The 18,521-nt window shown below is 49.4% G+C and overlaps 1 protein-coding gene across 9 annotated transcripts in view; it reads right to left on the bottom strand.

The window, feature by feature from the left end:
* The window catches only part of MAML3 (mastermind like transcriptional coactivator 3), a 254,080-nt gene that overhangs the window by 4,786 nt on the left and 230,773 nt on the right, over nt 1-18,521 (bottom strand). For 8 of the 9 annotated variants that reach the window (XM_038178922.2, XM_072036764.1, XM_072036763.1 and 5 more), the window contains 2 exons: nt 4,043-4,288; nt 2,398-2,485 (listed from right to left, as the gene is read on the bottom strand). In XM_038178922.2, coding sequence (XP_038034850.1) covers nt 2,398-2,485; nt 4,043-4,288 — 334 coding nt within the window. The remainder of the gene's footprint in view (nt 1-2,397; nt 2,486-4,042; nt 4,289-18,521) is intronic. The other variant, XM_027456732.3, reaches the window with a different exon arrangement.

Below are 18,521 nucleotides of genomic sequence, written 5' to 3'. Positions count from 1 at the left end.
GCTCTCTTTTAAATATATCCATTGTCTTTCAAAAGTAAGCCTTGAAAATGGAAATGTCAGACTCAGAAGGCCAATCAATTTTTTAATAGCTCAGGAGGCATAAATGAATGGATTTTCTATATCATTGTTACTGATTAAATCTTTGGAAAGAAGAAAAATTGTTTTTTGTGGACATTTAAAGCAGGGAGAGTGTATTAGTGAATCGATATTATAAGCACATTTTAGTCCACCTTCAGCCAGTGATGGGAAACCAGAAAATCCTAACCTTGTTAAATTCCACACCATGGCAGATAACTGAACTATGCTTGTGTCTTCCTTTGAGGGGTGAGGGAAGCTATCGATTTCTGGGAAGCCAATATGCTTCTGTATTTACTACCTTTATTTAAAAACAATTACCGGAGCTCTGATGATGCCATGGGTTCATTGTGGTTTTGAGTCAATACCATACCGAACTAAATAAAATACTCTGCAGGTATACTCCAACAGCATGATGCACGCAATTACTCCTGGCTCAAATATTAGTACATGCAAAACGTAGATGTTAAAAAGTTGCTGCAAGAGTCAGAAACTGTACAAAAAATCAGGATGCTCTTAAATCAGCCCTAGCTGCTGTAGCAGACAACATACCTGAATGTCTGTGGAGAGCAGAGGATACTAGGCCCTGCTATTTAAGTTGGCTGGGTTACCATGAGAAATGGGTACAAAGAAAGGAAGTGTCATTCCCGTAGTTTCACACACATCATGAAGTGGATGGCTACACCTCCTTTTTCTTGCAGCAGGACAAGCTTCTGGAGGATGTTGTTAGCTCAACTCTCCAACATATAGACAAACAAACCTTTTTTTAGCATGAAGGGAGTCCATCTTGATCTCACTTGCACAGGGCAAATGTGTTGGCAGCTTTTATTTTATCTATGTTGCAGGTAAGCTGTTTTTTTAGTGATTGGCACTGGGGTCCCCTTGATTTTATATTTTTTTAAATTTAGATCATCTCCTTCCTCCAAGGTTAGAAGATGTCTTTTTTTGCAGTGATTTCATCAAGTGCTGAAGTGTACAGATAATGGTAAAAATGTATTTAATGTCTCTCTAGCTACTTTTGGATTGAAATTGGCGTTGAAAACCTCCAAGGGACTCACTACCAGCAGGTGGTTCACATTATACTACTGTGCTCTGCGTAAGAGGCAGGAGTTCAGACAAGAAGCAGTTAAAAGAGAGATGTAACAGATTTTAAGATGTTGGGCCACCTTCTGGTCTCACTTACACATAACCTACTGCACTGGATTGCGTTCCCGTGACTAAACAGAAAAAATGGTGAAATATTTGTATTTAAATGAGTTCATTTATGAAAATGAATTCCTTGCTCTGTCACACATTAGCCTGAACTCTCTTCTGCATTTCTTTTAAATAATACATATGAAGGCAAGGTTTCAAAGAAGCATTAGTATAGAAAGATTTTACATATGCTTCTCAAATAATGCATGACGGTGCACACACATACACTTTGATTTTGCAAATTAATTATTGGGGGAAAAAAAATCATTTCATATAGAATTTATGCTGCCAAAGACAAGAATCAGAAGGCAATTAGAAAGAGCCACCCTGTTATATATCAGCAGAGGATTTGGCTGCCTGTTCACTTCCTGAACACTAGAACTGCAGTATGCTTGCCTCCCTTGTTTTCTGTTGCAGTTAAGTGAAACTGTCATGAATACACAACACTGAACATGTTACTTCCACGTTTATTTAGAATGCATGGTCAGTGAAGATATTCAGCTGATGTTTTGCACTTAAGAAGCTCAGAATTAACTTTTTTTTTCCTAAACCAAAATGATTGCCCATGCATTCTTCAATTACTTATGAGCACACCGAAATAATACTTGCTTTTTTGTGTTCGTTACAAAAATTTCCATTTTCATCTCAGATATTTCTCTATATTTTCCACACCTGGCATTTATCAGACATTTCTTTTGGTCATTCTCTAGATAAAGATGACCTCTCTGAAAGTCCCTGCTCATCAAACTAAACAAAGTGGGAAATGAAGAGGAGTAAAACCAGGATACAGGGAGAGACAATAGCTGAAAAAAATGTAGGATGAGTGAAGTCAAACAAGATGAATCCATAGAACACAGGAATCAAGGAGACAAAACTGATGTCAAATGAAAAATGCAGCTTTTGCTGAGTGGAGCAGAAAGGAAATTAGAAACATAACTAAATATTCAAAACTGGTCATTTCCCTTTTGTAAAATATGCAGTATGCGCAAGTGTGCAACAGCCTGCCTTGCTGTTCTGGCACACTGCTTAACAAAACACAAAATGTCCTCACAAAACACATGAACTTTCAAATGCCCACTGCAGGGACATACTTTGTCTTCAATCTAGGAAAAAGATCGTGACTTTTACCTTGGAACTGATTGACCTGTTGCACTGGATACGGGCTCCGCTGTTGCTGCAGGTGCTGCCGAGGCAAATGTGACTGCTGCTGCAACTGCTGAAAATGAACGAGCGAAAGAAAGCAGAAGAGAAAAAGATGATTAATTAATTAGAGAGCTGGAAAGGGGCTGGTGACAAGAGTACGGCAGCAGAACTGCAGTGTTTCTTATCTAGCAAGCTGTTCTGGAGACAAGCAGAGTCAACTGAAGAGTGCTCCTGAGAGTACTTGGGCTACTCAGCACATGGACTCCTTCTGGTTCAGAAAGGAATAAGCACTGAGGCTAACATCAACTCTCCTTGCTTACAAGCACTTCATCTTGACCTCTAAAGTGCAAACGGGACTGTCTTCGCGCTGAAAAGAGAGGGAGGGATATGAGATATCTGCGTTCACCTAGGTCTAAGTGCAGCTGTATCCACACACCCCTTCCTTTCCCCAGCCCTGACAGGGTCTGGATGTATTTATTCCTGGTAACAGACTGCAGCCCACCTGCACTCAGCTGCAAGCAATACTGCATCCTGATCTGAGAACCGTGTTCTACAACCATTACCTAGCCAAACCAGAAATGGCTACTAAGGCACATTTCCTCCACTATTTTAGTGAATGATATTTGGGGAGCTGGCGATTGCAAAATGCCTCTATTGCTTGATCCAGATCACACTGGTCATCTGTGGTTGTTTTCTATGAATACTCATGCATCTAAAACAGAATTAAGGGCTATTTAAAAACAACAACAACAACAACAAGCTTTCAGAGCTTTCAAAGCCTAGAGTATACTTGACTAAGCAGTCACTAGAATGGCGTATCTTTTCACTCCATCTAAAGCTGTACAAATGCTTTGTTCAAAACCAAAGCTGAGTAACAAAGGTAAGGGAATGGCAAAGATGGGAAAGAAGCAAGTACTAATCCCTGTGTTCGTAAACATGTGCTACAAATGATCAAAAAGATAAAGGAAATCTCATTGGGCACACACCTGAAAGCCAAGAGCTTAAGGACTGACTTTTAGACTTGTCTTCTCAGTGACTGGCTCCCGGGTGTATGCACTTGAATGGGCCTGATGCGTGTGTGGGGAATCATTACTGCATCCTCACTCTGCATTTGTTCACCCCTGGACCAATTCATGCATCTTCTACCTGAGTATTTCTAGGAGCATCCTTCCTGTTCACTGGGGGAGAATTCTTCTCTTTCTCATACGGACCATGCAACAAGGGGAAGGCTATCAGTACTTCTACGGCTATACAACATGTGCAAGTTCTAACTCCACTTAATGCAGAGCCCAATTACAGGGGAGAGCAGCAGCAACTCTCACCGTACCAGTCTGCTTCTGCCAGACTAAATGCATCATGAGATAGCAGGTTAAGAGCTAACTTTCCCAGTGTCTAAAACCCCATGCAATTGTCATGTCCACAGCTAGGAAAAGGTGTAGTATTTGCCAAGGTCATGGCAGGACTGAGGCAGATGCCTCTTCTTTGATAACCACTGCTGAAAAAAACATGATGTAAGCCACAGAGAGAGAATTTCTGACTGTAAAAGGAAGGGCTGGTGTTGTACTGCCTGTAGTGCCCATGCTGCCATACCAGCACGTGCTGCAGAGCTCGAGACAAACAGATGTTGTACCTGCTCTGCTAGGATCTGCTGCTGCTGCTGCTGCCTCTGCTCTCGGAGAAACTGTTGTTTCTGCTGCTCCATCACATGGAGCTGGGCTCTCTGCTCAATCAGCATCTGCTTCATGATGGCTGCTTGCGGTTGGTTTCCCAGGAAGGGACCCCCAGAGCTCGTGCCTGTGACCACGCTGCTGGAGCCCGGTGGGACGGAAGGCTGCATAGGTGCTGTGGTCCGAGACAATCCCACTTGGTGCTGCTCCTGCACAAACAGAGAGAGAGCCTGGTTACTGAGGGCGCTCGCGGGCTGGGGAAATCATGGTTGGTTAACAATATGCCTCAAGTCTGTGGGCGAGGACTGGAGCTGGAAGAAAGTAAGAGTCCTTGCTTGTGCCTCACGCTGTCTGCTGCAGGTGGCAGGTTCCTCGGCTCTCACGTCGTAACCCGGAGTTCAGAGGCCCCCCAGATAAAGCAAGAGCACTTGACAATTCACTAATAATAAGATACCAGAATTGGGTACTAGGTTTATTCTCACTCAGGCTAAGTAACCCGAGAGAGATGTTTTTCCAAAGTTTTCCTCTGTCATCATGGGGATAATAAACCTCGTTTCTCTCCCTTCCCACTTCCTTCCCTTTCCCCACACCAGCATTATCAAGCAGGCCTCTGTGTTCAGGAGCTGAGGCTGTAGGCAGGCACAGTGAAGAGCCCTAATTCCCCCTATATTGCACCAGAAGCTCAGGATTTACGCACACAACGTCTTTATTTATGATTTTCACCCCACAGCTAAGGACCAAAAGCTCGTCACTGGGAGGACACAAGCATCTGTGATGCCACGGGTACCTTCTCCTACCCCCCCTGCTTTCTCTTTGTGCTCCCAATGCAACTTGCTGTCTTTTAGTGCTGGGAAAAGAAAAAGAGATGGGAGCAAGGATGCCAGAGTCTCTGCAGAAGCCCTCTCCTTTGGATCTTCCTCCCCCAGCCCGCGTTTCCCCCGCATCTCCCCATGCTGCCCGGCTCGGCACAGCTCAGATCAGCACCAGGGGACGCTGCCAGACCGGGGCAGCACGGCTCGGCTCGGCTCAGGGTCACAAAGGTCAGGTTTTCAAGGACCCTTTTGAGGTAATAACAAGAAAATACAATTTGTCCACATCTCTACTTTGCACTGGTAGTTCCCGAAGGGCTCCCCGCTGAGAGGCAGCTCTCCGGTACTCGGCTGCTTTCCCTTCCCAATGTACACGTCCCCCTGGTCTGAAAGTTTCCTCCCCACCCCAACAGCCTTCCCACATCCCCCCCTTTCCTTCCTCACACCACACTTTGTGGGCTCGTGGCCTGACGCTCCCCTCACTGCCCTCACCCTGCCACCGTCCCCATCCCGTGGGGCCCGGGGGGACACACAGCACCCTTCTGAGGATCCCTCCTACCCCGTCCCCCCGGCTCCTGATGAAGTCATCAGGCCGGGGATTGCATAAGGCTGCACAGGGCTATCTCGTGTGATACTGGGAGACCAGCCAACTGCTTCCATTTATAGGCAGCAGCGAGGCCGCGCTGCCAAGTCACGGAGCCTTTGCTGCAGCTACTGCAAGGGAAAGGAACCGGGGGGGGAACGGCAGCCGGAGGTGGCACCCGCAGGGGCTCCCCCAACCCTCTGTGCGCAGCTGCTGCCGGGGCTGCAGCCCCAAACCTGGCTGAATCTGCCTCAAAAGAGCCTTGCTGCAGGACTCGATGATCTTGAGGTCTCTTCCAACCTAGAAATTCTGTGACTTGTGTCCTGGCTCGCTGCGTGTGCACACGGAAGCAGCGCAGGCACGAACCCGTCCCGCAGTGCCGCAGCTCGGTCCCGCAGGGCGTTACGCTGCAAGCTGCGGGGTTGGGAAGGGAAGAAAGCCCCGAAGGAAGCCCCGCCAGCTGACACGAACCCGTGCGGCAGCTGGAGGAAACACGAAGATTAGCACGGGGGTGTCACTTCCAGAGCGGTGTGCTCAGCCGTTCCTGGGTACGGGAGTTTGCCTATTCACAGCAAAAGCTTCCTGTTTCCAGCTTTAATAACAGATCTAAGGCCAGGCGTTCTTCATCAAGCCAGAACACCACCCTCCCGCCCGGAATATTTCTGCTCCTTTCCATTATTTTTGGCCAAAGCTCTTCCCAAACAATGATGAAAGGCCCCGCTGACATCACCAGGAGCAGCCCTGGGTTGTGTATCCCGAAAACAGGAGTGCAGCCCGGGCAGAAAGCCCCTGCCAGCAGGAAAATGCTCCCTGGTGTCCAGGAGCAGAGCTCCTCACCTGCTGCTGTGTGGCAGCTGTGCCTGGGTCCAAACCCAGCAGGACCCCCATGCTCCCCACAGTCTCGGCGACCCCCTTCCAATGCAGCCCAGGGACAGGATCGAGTGCCCTGCACCTGGGAGTAAGGCCGGATTTAGGCAGAGTCGAGCTTCCATTCGTGGAGCCAAGAAAGAGGCAGAATTTCCAAATGGTCTGTGTGACACGTCTGGGCAGGTTTTCGTAGCTGTAGAGCACCCAGTAAGGCAAACTTCTGTAGGGACCTAGCTGCTTCATCAGCGCCTCTGCCCACGGTATTTCTAAGGATCTGCTGCAGTGAAGGGTCCTCCTCGGAGTTCAGGGTGGTGTGTGTACAGTTACGCACACCAAACACAAGTGACTTCAAAAAGAGGACAAAGGGGAAGGAAAAAAGGTATTTTCCTCTTTGTCTCAAATCTTACACGTGCCTGCTCCTCCCTCAGATGTTGTCAACTCACACCACTTCTGCTGGAGGCCCAGGGATCAGAGTGGGACCCCAGGGACCAGAAACCATCAGGGGTGGGTATGCCACCTCAAGGGACAAGGTGTTTTCCAAAAAAACAAGGACTTTAAAGCAGCATCTTAACGTGCAAAACAGACAGTCGAACATGAGCTTCGCTGTGCCGTTCTGTGGTATGATGTGAAGTAATGCAACCCCTGAATATACAGAGAGCAGAAGAGCAAACAGAAGCCAGGAGGTGGCTTATCCTGCATACTGCATTAGAAGAACGATGCTAGAAAAAATGTGTACAGTCAGGCACCTACATTTCAGAGCCAGAGCAGAAAAAGAAGACACAAAAATGATTTGAGGCAGAAAGCGTCTTCCAGTGAGAGACTTAAAGAGCTCAATCATTTAGCTTACCTCAAAGAAAGCTGAGAGACGCTTTGACCATGGCATATAAAAATACCTTCACGAGGGAAGAAATCCTTTAAAGAGTTCTTTTATCTAGTGAAGAAGGCAAAACCAGATACAAGGGCTGGAAGCCAAAGACAGATTCAAATCAGAAAGAAGAATCACATTTTTACGCCGTGATTTCATTACCCACCAGAAATGGCAGATCTCCACTTTCTGATGTCTTCAGAGACGACAGCCTTTCTGGATAAACGCAACTTAGTGGTGCAGCCGACCGGCCTGTGATGTACGAGACAGCGCAGCGCTGCCTGCCCTCACCTCTGCGCAGCTCCGAGCTGCTGCTCCCTGGCACCAGAGGCAGCTGGCACTGCTGCACCGCGCTGCTGCCTCTCTGGCAGTCACTGCCCCTTCCTCATGGGGATCTCGTCACAGCTTGTGCATGTGTATATCTACATGTAGATCACAGAAGCACAGAATTGATAAGGTTGGAAGAGACCTCCAAGCTCAGCTGGCCCAACCATCCTCCTACCACCCTCCGATCACCCACTAACCCATGTCCCCAAGCACCATGTCCAACCTTTCCTTGAACACCCACAGGGACGGTGACTCCACCGCCTCCCTGAGCAACCTGTCCCAGTGCCTGACTGCTCTTTCTGAGCAGAAATGTCTCCTCATTGCCAACCTGAACATCCCCTGGCACAACTCGAGGCCATTCCCTCTGGTCCTGTCACTAGTTACCTGCGAGGAGAGGCCGCCCCCCAGCTCCCCACAGCTTCCTTTCAGGCAGTTGCAGAGAGCAGTGAGGTCTCCCCTGAGCCTCCTCTTCTCCAGACCAAACACCCCCAGCTCCCTCAGCCACTCCTCACAGGCCTTGTGCTACAGGCCCTTCACCAGCTTTGTAGCCCCGCTCTGGGCACGCTCCAGGGACTTGGTGTCCTTCTGGTAGTGAGGGGCCCAAAACTGAACACAGCACTCAAGGTGTAAAAAAAGGAGGGAACCAGTCTATTACCGGGATCAAAAGTATTACTGCATTTCCATGGACAATGAAACATAATCTCATGGGGTGTTTTCAGAGTGACATAAACGCGCCCTCCTATTTTCCCCTAAAAACATTTCTCGTAAACTCCTTGTAATGTTGCTACTTATTGTGTCCGGCAGGGATCTTAATCCCTCTTTCTAAATCTGGCTGCCCACAGCAAAGCCGCCTTCAGCAGCATGGTCCCATCTGACTGAATTACAAATCCATTCACTTCAGACTTCTTTTTTTTTTTTTTTTTTTTTTTTGCCTCGAACGAGCCCGTGTACAGGGTGAAGGGACAGCTAGGCTGTTTTACGACTCCGCAGCCCCCAGTGGGCTTTGCAGGGTGGATTGCTTCACCTATTTCCTCTGTCATCCAGTCCGGGGAGCAGCTACAAATCTCTCCTCTCTCTGGGCCCCCGGTTGCCATGGTCTTTCATATAGTATCTGAGCGAACAAGATCCCTCTGACGTTTGACGCTAAACCTCTGCATGCAGCCAATTTGTTCTCCTCTGCCCTCCCTTCCCCTGCATCTCTCCTCCCCATCTTTTCGCTGCAGTTTACTCTTCCCGCAGAACAAACACTGTCTGTCAGGCTGCTACTTCTGGGGTTGTGTGGGTTCATCAGAGGGACTGATTTCTTTACTTCTGGGTACAAAGTACATAAGAAAGGATTTGGAAATGAGCGAGTGTTTTCTCGACACCATTTCGGAGCTAAAGTCTGCCCGGAGTTGATCTCAGTGCACAGGGCCGAGCGTCTCGTCACTCCACCACCACGGTTTGGTAGCACTGACTTCTGCCCCAGCAGGGCATCTGCAGCCTGCAAATCCTGGTAGGACTCAGAAATGCTACCGAGCTTCAACCAGATTAATTAAAACAGGCTCGTTTCCTCTTTTACAAGTAACAGCCCCGGTGCTTTCTCTCCTTTGCAGGGGAGATTGCTCCCGCTTTCCAGTTTTGTTTTTGGGGGCGAGGCCCTCCAGAGGCACTGCCATGTCCCCGGGGCACCAGAGGCGATCCCTCAGCACGTTTACCAGGCCTTCAGGAGGTGCCCTGGCGGCAGCACCGGGTGAGGGCCGAGCTGGCAGAGACACCAGGCCCTGAGGCCGGTGCCTGCTGGAAATGGCAGTGCCAAAGGCTGCAGCTTTAACCAGTGCCCCCTGCGAGTCCATAGGGCAGAGGAAGGGAGGAAAGCTGATGTGAGGTGCGAGGATGATCACGGCGAGAGAGCCCCTGAGAAGGGGGAGAGAAGAAAAGCGGAAGATGAAAGCAGGCAAATGGTTTAAATAAACAGCCACACGGGGCCAGTGAAAAGGGGAACGGAGGGGAAAGGACACAATAAAAATAAAGGCTGTGAGAGAAAGAGAAACTTCTACCACGTAGAGGGAAAAACTGGGGGCCTGGGGAAAGCACAGGTACCAGGAAAAGATGCTCCAGCAGCAAACACCCAAATATTACCAGGCTGTCCCTTTCCCTCTGATGGCCTGGGCCCTGGGCCCGCACCACGGCTGTCTGACCGACATCTCCTGCGGATGGCTGCAGAGGAGAGGTTTGTGTGTTTTTTTTTTTTTTTTTTTTTTTTTTTCCCCCACTCTCAGTGAAATTTTTGTTCAATTTCCCCTTGGGTGTTTTGTTTGAGGATAAACAAAAGGTATTTTTCGCGCTTAAGGACGTTTCTCAGATCCTTTCCCCTGTGCTGTGATAAATGAAATCCCTTTCATTTTTAGAAAAACCAAACTTGGCACTTGTGTTGATCCTCGGCGAGAAGCGTGTAATTTGCCAAGCCCGAAAGAATCCTGGCTGAGAAATAAACACACTGGGCCATATGCTCTCCTTCCCGTATGCAGAAGGCGACTTACCTCAAAAATCGCTACGAGGCTGCAATTGCCCCGTATCGCTGCTTCTGCCAAGGCAACACAAAAAATCCTCAGAAAAATTCAGCTCAGAGGTTCGGGGCTCTCACAAAGTAGCTCTCTCTGTGCGGCTGGGGACCTTCCTGCCCTGTCAGTGACTCTGTCTCTGGCTTCTGTCCTGGCAGAGACAGGGTCAGGGAGCGCGTGTGCCACGTCCCTAGTGCTCGTGGTACCGCTGCGGTGTGTGACTGCTGCAAGCACCAAAGCAGCCCCAGTAGTGCTTGTGATGAGCACTGTAAATGTACAGATTCCTGCACAAATTCCACGATCTTCCCCTGTCAGACACCAGCTTCAAAGAGTTGGAGTAACTCCCTTGTCGCTGCAGGCACTTGTCCGTGCAGCCTCTCTGCAGGTGGTATTTCAGCCTAAAACCGAGAGCCAAATGTTTCCAAAAGGTAGCTGGGAAGTGGTCTTCTGCTGCAGCTGCCCAGCGATGCCTCGCCGTCTTTGCTGTGGTTTCAGAACACCAGCAGCTGATAAGGCAAGGTGGCTGGGGTGGCGTGCCAGGCCTGTGATTTCACGAGCTTGTGCTTTCAACATCCTTGAATCAAAGCTACCCATCACCCAGTGCCAGCACTCGAAGCCCTTTTGATTTCTCTTCCACCTTGGACGTGCTCTTTGTGCTTCCACTAGCCACCTGGCCCCTGTTCTGCCATTCAGCCTCGCTTGCCCTCATGAAAACTGAGCCGAGCAATTCTGACCTGGGCTGTGCCTGGGCTTCAGCCTCGACATGCTCCTCACTGCACGGTTCCTCCCTGCTCTCTGAGGTCTCCTTCATGTATCCGGCAAAGGAAACCCCTACTCTAGAATTAATTTCTTTTGCAAGCTCTGACTCAGCTTGGCTTTAGGCAGTCCCCAGACTTCGAGGTCTCTAAGGCATGGCTTCCTTTGCTGATTAAGCCCTTATTCACTACTTCTGAGGCTTTCTGAATATCCTTAATACCTCTTCTGAGACAATTACCTATTTGTTAAGCTTAAAACTTTTTTTTTTTTAAAGCTTCCTGCACACCATGAGTGCTTTTTCCCCTTCCTAACGCTTACTCAGGTTTGCCAGCCTGGCCAGGCCTCACACACAGTGCCAGCTGCCTTTCTGCAGCCCTCAGGTCGCTCCCCAGGCCTTGCCTTCCCCTGCCTTTGCCGAAGTTATGTCCCTGCACAGGATGGTGCTGATTTCTCCCATGAGAAACTCAGCATCAAGACATGGTCTGCCTCCTTCCCTCCCCTCCGCTTGCTTTCTTCCACCTCCTGCCCAGCTCTCCCCTCCTTCCAGCGGCCTCGCTGCTGCTCCCCAGCCCTCCTGCTTCTCCTGCCTTCTCATCTCCCCTGCCCCCATCTGCCTCCTTATTCTTTAAGATTTCACTCTCCTTCCCCTCACCATACAAGCATGCTATATCTTTCTGCTTTAAAAAAAAAGAAATATCTAAACTATGCTTGACTCCAAGTGCCTCTCCAGCTCCCACCCTATCTGTCTTCTCACTGTCATCTCCAAGCCTATCGAATGCGCTGCCTATGATTTATATGATTTGGACTGAATTTAGTCTCCATCTCCAACATAGATTCTTTTCCGAAGAGGCTTTTGCTTCTTGCCTGTCACAGAAACCAGTATCACAGAGTCTCTAATAGCCTTTGTCTGGCTGAGGCTCTGCGCAATTACTCCAGGCTGGCTGCCATCGCCTGTCAACTCCTTCCAGCGCTGCTGACCAAGCCCCCCCTGAACCCTGCTCCCTCCCCAGCGCTCCCACTCGTCTCCCACACCTTCCGTCCCTTACTCAGCGTTACTCAGACCCGTCAGTCGCTGCTCACCCTCCCACCGCCGCTCTGCAGGTCTGCGTCCTCGTCCCTCTTCTCCCCTCCTTCTTGCCAGGATCTCTGAGCAAGCTCGCTCTCCAAGCAGGCTCTAATCCTGCTCCCTCTGTCTCCTCTCCTTGCTTCAGTCCCCATGGACAACGCATCCACTCTCCTGTCACCCAGCCCATAACCTGGTTGTTGTCTTTGCTGAGCCCCACAGCCAGGCTCCCATCACCTCGCACCCTGGTTCTTGCAATCTTCCTCTGCTTGCAGCCAGAGTGTTTTCTTTGCCTGTTGTCTTGGCTGTGCCATCCCTCTCTTTGCAAGCCTCTCCTGGCTTCCCAGTCGCAGCTTATCCTGCCTCGCACACTCATTCACTGCTGAAAGTTTGAGCCCACCTCATCACGGCCACCTCTTTTCCACGTGTTATGTTCTAGATAGAAGCACCTTCACGCTTTCCTCTTCATTTCTGGGAGAGTCTCGGAATCACACAGATCTGACCCCGACCTCTGCCCCCAGCACCGTCAGATTCGTAGGAGTTCTGCAGAAGTTCCTGTCTCCACGATGCCCGCTGGCCTCTTCTGCTTCCTTGCTCTCCCTGGTGTGTTTGTCTCCCTGCGTTATCTCCCATCTTGCACTCAGGTTGGAAGCACTTGGGGGGAAGGAAACATATTTACATCCTGCATCTGCAGGGAGCCCTGCACAATGGGGCTCCTGGGCTCAGGGGTGTCAGCAGCACAGCACAGGCAGTTACCAACAGAGCTGAAGGTCCGCGTACAGCTAGGTGTGCTATTTCATATTCTGTGGGTGTGAGAACACCAAAATTTCAATGTGCCCTTGCTCCACTTCTCCTTTTAAAGGATGCAATATTAGGATGAGATATCGTAGGCTGAAAAAGTCAGGAAATGCTAAGTTACTGCTCCCACGGCAATTGTAACTCAGCCTCATGTGGCAAGGCACAAAGGTTATCACCATACAACAAGAGAGGATGCAGAACTCATGCAAAGTGACCAAATTACCGCCGTGGCGGGCACCAGGTCTTTGAACTCCTGGGCAGGTAAAATCTTGGGCATTTAATGAGCTTTTAGCACTTAATTGTAGAAATTTGGAGTCCGACGCCTTATAAATACAAGTCAAAATTATGCTGTGCTGCGAGTAGCCAGTCCCAGCAGTAGCTTGTAACCCGCTCTGCAGAAACACAGCTAATGGCAACAAGAAATATTTCCATTGCTTTATGAGCTCTGGTAGCTGTCAGCAGAGAGAGGGATCTGCCGATCAGAGAAATCTGGGCAGACATCAGTGTGTCAGAACAAGTGAAAAGACTTGACACAGAGGGCACATTTTTGTTGAGCAATTTGCATTAGCACTTCTGGACAAATTCTACATTTCACATGCAATTCACAAACCAGCGGCAGCGGTGCTAATTGGTGCAGTTGCCACTCAAATGCGGCGCCTTGTTTGAGCTATCAGTAACGTGAATGAAGACTGCAGACTTTTTTTTTTTTTTTTGAAAAAATGCAGCAATTATTTCACAGGCTTTGGGTTGGGCTTCCCCTCACCCCCACTTTCATCTTTGTAATTTCATTATCTCGATACCTTAAAAAAATAATGGAAAAATGCAAACCTCAGAGAAGCTCGGCTGAAGTTCTTAAGAAAAAGCTGTTTGCAAAGAACGGTGCCCTTCATTAACACAACCACTGGCCCTCCCATCGCAGTGAATTTGACCGTGTCCCTGAGTGCCAAAGCTAAATGTTGAGCTGAAAAAACAGCAGGAAGTGGCAGAGCACCGGGGACTCTGAAAATCCCAGCCACCAAACCGGGGCTGTGCTCCGCACGCAGCTGAAATGTTGATGGGGTGACAGAATCTCTCTGCTTCCTCTGAGGTGGTAATCGAAGTTATTTAACTTAAAACAGGGCCGATCTCTCATCCATCACTCTTTATCCTTTGTAAAATCAAGCCTCCCGAGAACAGAAAAGTGCTTCCATGCTGCAGCTTTCTATTACCGCTGCTTGCAGCGCTCCGGCAGCTGCGGCTCAGCTGAAGGAAGGTTTGCCTGATTCCTTTTCATAAAGATGGGACTGCTATTTTTAGGCCATATTTCCTCCAGGCCCCCACAGTGCAAAATCCAAAGGAGCTAATGGGATTGGCAGGTGCATAGATTATTGGTGACCTCCTCTAGTCCAACATCCACATGCTCTTAACTGTATTTTTTCATAATGTACAGTGAGAAAGGGAGAAACCTGCAATTAAAGACCTTCCTAGCCAGCCCCAGTAACAAATGCTCCATGAGAGACCAAAGTACAATCGCTGGGGATGGAACAGAACCAGAACACCCAACCCTGTGTAGGTGCGTGCCGAGATCTAAATAAATCTACATCTGAAAAATGTGATCTTCGTGCAAGAATTTGGTTGCACCTCTGCAGACCAGTAGGTATCTGCACCATACGTTTATTCGCAGCCCAATCTTTCTGCAGCTCCAAGACTCCCATCCCCTTTCTTCCTTCCCTTTGGATCTTCTTGGCCCAGCCCTACCAGGAGTCCAACCTCACGGCTGTAGAAACCATTAGCAAAAGCCACAGCTCCCTGCTCTGCTCAGAGAGCACCAGAGAAACTCCCAGGCACGGATGCCATCACATTTCCAGCCGCGGAGCACAAACCAGACTGCTGGGCAAACTCACACATCCCCTTTTTTAATGACAGTAGCTCAGCTTGGGCTCCCTGCTGCCACACCCGGGGTTGGAGGCACAGCAGCCACATTCCCGTGACCGCATTCAGTAATTGCCCAATTATTTTGGGTAGGACTGCACGTTTTTCTCCTTGTTTAGACGCGGGTGCTGTTCACACCCTGGCTCCTGCTGAGTCAGTGCCACCCAGCGAAGCAAGGGCTGGCTGCTGGCTCTGCGTGCCGCACATCCCCGCTGCTCCGGAGGGCACGCCAGCGCCAGTGCAAGCTGCAACGCGACAAAACCCACAGAGGATATCTTTGGACCTCTCAGGATCTTATTTCTGACATATGGAGGGACTGGGGAGTTTGCAGCTTCCCACCTGCTTGACTATAATTCACTACAAAACATCAAACAGATACATTCAGCCCTTTGTAGACATATCATTACCTTATGTGTTCATGTAATGCACATCTGTAGCACATTGGCAGTACACCTAGTTAATGTGTGGGAGACTCCTAGGTTCAAAGCCTCCAGTGCTTCTTTTGTTCTCTAATGAATCCTTCTTTTGTTTGCCTCCCCCTCCCCTTAGGTTGTAGCTGTAATTCTGTCATTAGCATCTTAAAACTCTTTTCCTCCAAAACCACCTACAACACTACAATAAGCTGGGAACAGACTAGGAAGCACCTAATGAATCACCAGTCTTACTTAAGACGAGTTTAACAGGGCTGGGTCACGGCTTGCAGCAGCGCAGTTGCTTAGTTAGCTAATTCAGTCATCAAATATTCCCCTAAAAACCAGGACGGGTGGAAGGCCCCCAAAATGGTGAGCTGTGCCTTTTGGGTGGCAACGTTTTGCTGAATTTTCACTGAGCTTGAACCTAATGATGCCAAAGCTGATTTCCTAGATATTATGCATGAGAACACGTGTAACACCGAGATATCACCTGCAATGTAGACTGGCCGCTGCAGTGCCCACCAGACCAACACTCACCGTCCCTCCCCATGCTGGCATCTTCCTGCAATTAACCAAAAGGGACCAGCTACCAACAAGTGCTGGGAGACGGGTAGCAGATGATGCTGATCAGGGAGCGTTATCACAGACAGGCACAAAGTCAGAAAGACTCTACTGATGATTTATCTGCACATTAAACGCGCAGGGTTTTGTATTTACAAAAATGCAGACCTACTGTTCAATGAGTGTGTTCAGTGGGCTAACTCCAGTGCTTTCCAAAACTGTCAGACCTCTTCTCCGAGACAGCTTAGGGACTGCTGGAGAGGGCCAGCAGTCAGGGCGTGATCTGGGGAATTTCCTTTGTGGGAAACCCAGAGCCACAGCAGGAAGGCCACACCACTGGCAGAAGTGTCAGGACTCCTGAGTGCTGTGCAGCTTTCACGCCACGGACATCTCCAGCAGCATCACCGCAGCGCTCACGTGTCCCTGTACTGTTATCCCAGTGGCTGTGCACCCTAACAAGGGCAGCTCAGTTTTATGAAGAGGCTTGTGATTCTCAGCCAGTGTGGCAATGACTTTGTCAAACAACTTTGACTCGTAGCAGAACCTGCAGATCTGCGTTTGGTTTGTCACCACGGAAAACAACTCAGCTCCTCAGCAGGCACAACACATTAGTGATGCGTATTGTTGCCTTACATTTATCAATTAGCATTATTATCTTTATTTAACTGTAAGTGGCATGTTTTCTTTGCTGGCTTTCTTCCAAAATAATCCGTGACTCTGAGCTGAGGTAGTGTGTTTTCTCACTGCTTCTGATGAGACATTTCTCTCTCCAAAAGCACCACCTGAAAAACAATGTGGTAGTGACATCCAGCAAGAAACAGACCACCATAAATAAAACCCATTCTTCCTCTCTGTGACTCTTCAGCAATGATCCTGCAGCAAACTCCAGCTCCTTTGGCCAGCCACTAAAATCAGCGAAGACACAAGGCAGAGCCCCAGGTCTTCAAAGCTTCTCCTTTGTCCCTACCCTCCCTGTTGCTGCTCCTCACCGCAGCGCTGGGCATCCCATTTCATGGCTCTCAGCAGCAAGAGGCAGCAGCAGCCCAGGTTCAGCTCACCTGAGAGTTGGAGGCCTTCCGAAAACCAAGCAGCACCAAGTTTGCTCAGACTGACAACAAAATGCAGCGGCAGAAGAGGAAGGGCTGCTGCGTCTTCACCAGGTGCTGGGCATGGACACGTGCTTACAAGGGGAAATGACCCAGGATTTACAACAGCAAAAGCAAGGTATGCAAGCTGAAGGACTAATTAACTTTTCCCCTCCCCTCAAAATGATCTCTTAGGGTCTAAAAATACATCTTGTATCTTAGGCAAAAGGAAGAGGAGTATGTAGACTGTTAACAGCCACATTATAATAAAACCACCTCTAAAGATCCAGGAACCAAAGGCATTCCTGTTCCCAAGGCTTTACTCAAAAGCAACCCAGTGTTGTGCCCCCCCTTTTCCATGCTTTCTGCATTATTTTCCCTCACCAATATCAGACAGCTTCAGAATCAATTTCCTCTTCTTTCTTAAAGGCTGTGGCCATGCTGGCTAGTGCAGGTGGCAAGCTACCGCATTTTCCTGAAGCCACAGTTATATGATGAAAGCTTTCATCCATCATTGACTCAGTAGCTAAAGCTCAGGGCTGCAGCATCAGTTTTACCATCTTTTCTAGGAGAACACAAATAACACCAGTGCAAAAAAAGAGATCCGAAGATCATTTAAATGCCAAAACAAACTGAGTTGCCTAATTAATCGAGGGAGGCCCCACCTCTCTGAGCATAACTCGACCCGTTCAGCACTGGAAAAAGCTCGTGTTGACACTGCCCTTGTTTATTTGGCTGCGTGTCAGCCCGGGAGGGTATATTTAGCCTCAGTGTGCTCGCAGGACTGCATCTTGCAGCTCAACAGGAAATCTCTGGAGTCGAAGCTAAAGATATCGCCGCGCGCTCGGAAATTTACGGCCAGCTGTAAAAGCGGAGCCGCGGCGGTCAGAGCGCTCGGCAGCCCGCTTTCAAACGGGCGGGGAGGCCGAATTAAACAGCCCTCTGTGCCGGGCTCACGGCAGGCAGGGTGCACCCGCTGGGCTCAGAAGAGCAGCAGAGGCGGCTCTTCTCCTGCTGGGATAGTCCCGAAGCGATCCAGCCCCTTCCCATGCCCAGGAAGGTCCTCATTTGCAGACCCTTCTCTGCAGAGATAAAGAAGGGACAGGATGTAAAGCCAGCTCTCACTCTCTGTTCATAAGTGCTTTCTTTCTCCACCTTATCATTTTCTCTCGAGTAAGGGCTGGCTGGCAGGTTGCATTTCATCTCGGCTTGGGGAAGGCTTTGCGCGGTCCAAGCAACGCGAGCGACCTGGAGCACACCTCCCTCTGCTCAGTGGCAGGACAGCCGGGTGTGTTCATGCAGCAAAATCAAAAAGGAGGAAATGTAAACAAGCAGCCCCTCTCGGGCCAGCTCCTCAGGATACAAAGTGTTCTGTCAATAGCTGCTGAAGGAAGTGCCGCGGCCCTTGGAGTCCTGCAGGCTGCTGATACCAAAAAAAGCAACTCTGTTAATCTAAATAAGATTAACCTGTTTTCTTGCAAGCTAAAAGGGGCTGATGCCACGCTGCCTGCAGCTGACCCATCCCACAAGAACAGGCGAGTTTCTTTGCCTCCAGACAGGTCGTTAACTCAGCCAGAGGGAGTAGACGGGTGGGATGAGTCTTACGAAGTATGCAGGAATTGTTTGTGTTAACCTCACACAGGAGAAGGCTAGTTGTAAGGACAGGGTTCGGTGGACAGCCAGGACCAGGCTGGAGAAGGCAGGCAGGCCGCCCGGCCAGCAAGGAGGGATTTGCTGTGTCCCAGGCAGCTCCAGCTCCCTGCATCCTGACACGAGCCCGTCCCTGTCTCCAGAGCTCGGTGAGCCCGAGCAGCAGAGCCCCGCGGATCTGTCACGGCTGTCGGGAGCTGACAGCTGCGCG

Source organism: Anas platyrhynchos, chromosome 4 (genome assembly GCF_047663525.1).
Source record: "Anas platyrhynchos isolate ZD024472 breed Pekin duck chromosome 4, IASCAAS_PekinDuck_T2T, whole genome shotgun sequence".
Classification (NCBI taxonomy): domain Eukaryota; kingdom Metazoa; phylum Chordata; class Aves; order Anseriformes; family Anatidae; genus Anas; species Anas platyrhynchos.
The sequence above is the reverse complement of the archived record's forward strand: the minus strand, read 5'-3'. Positions and strand labels throughout refer to the sequence as shown.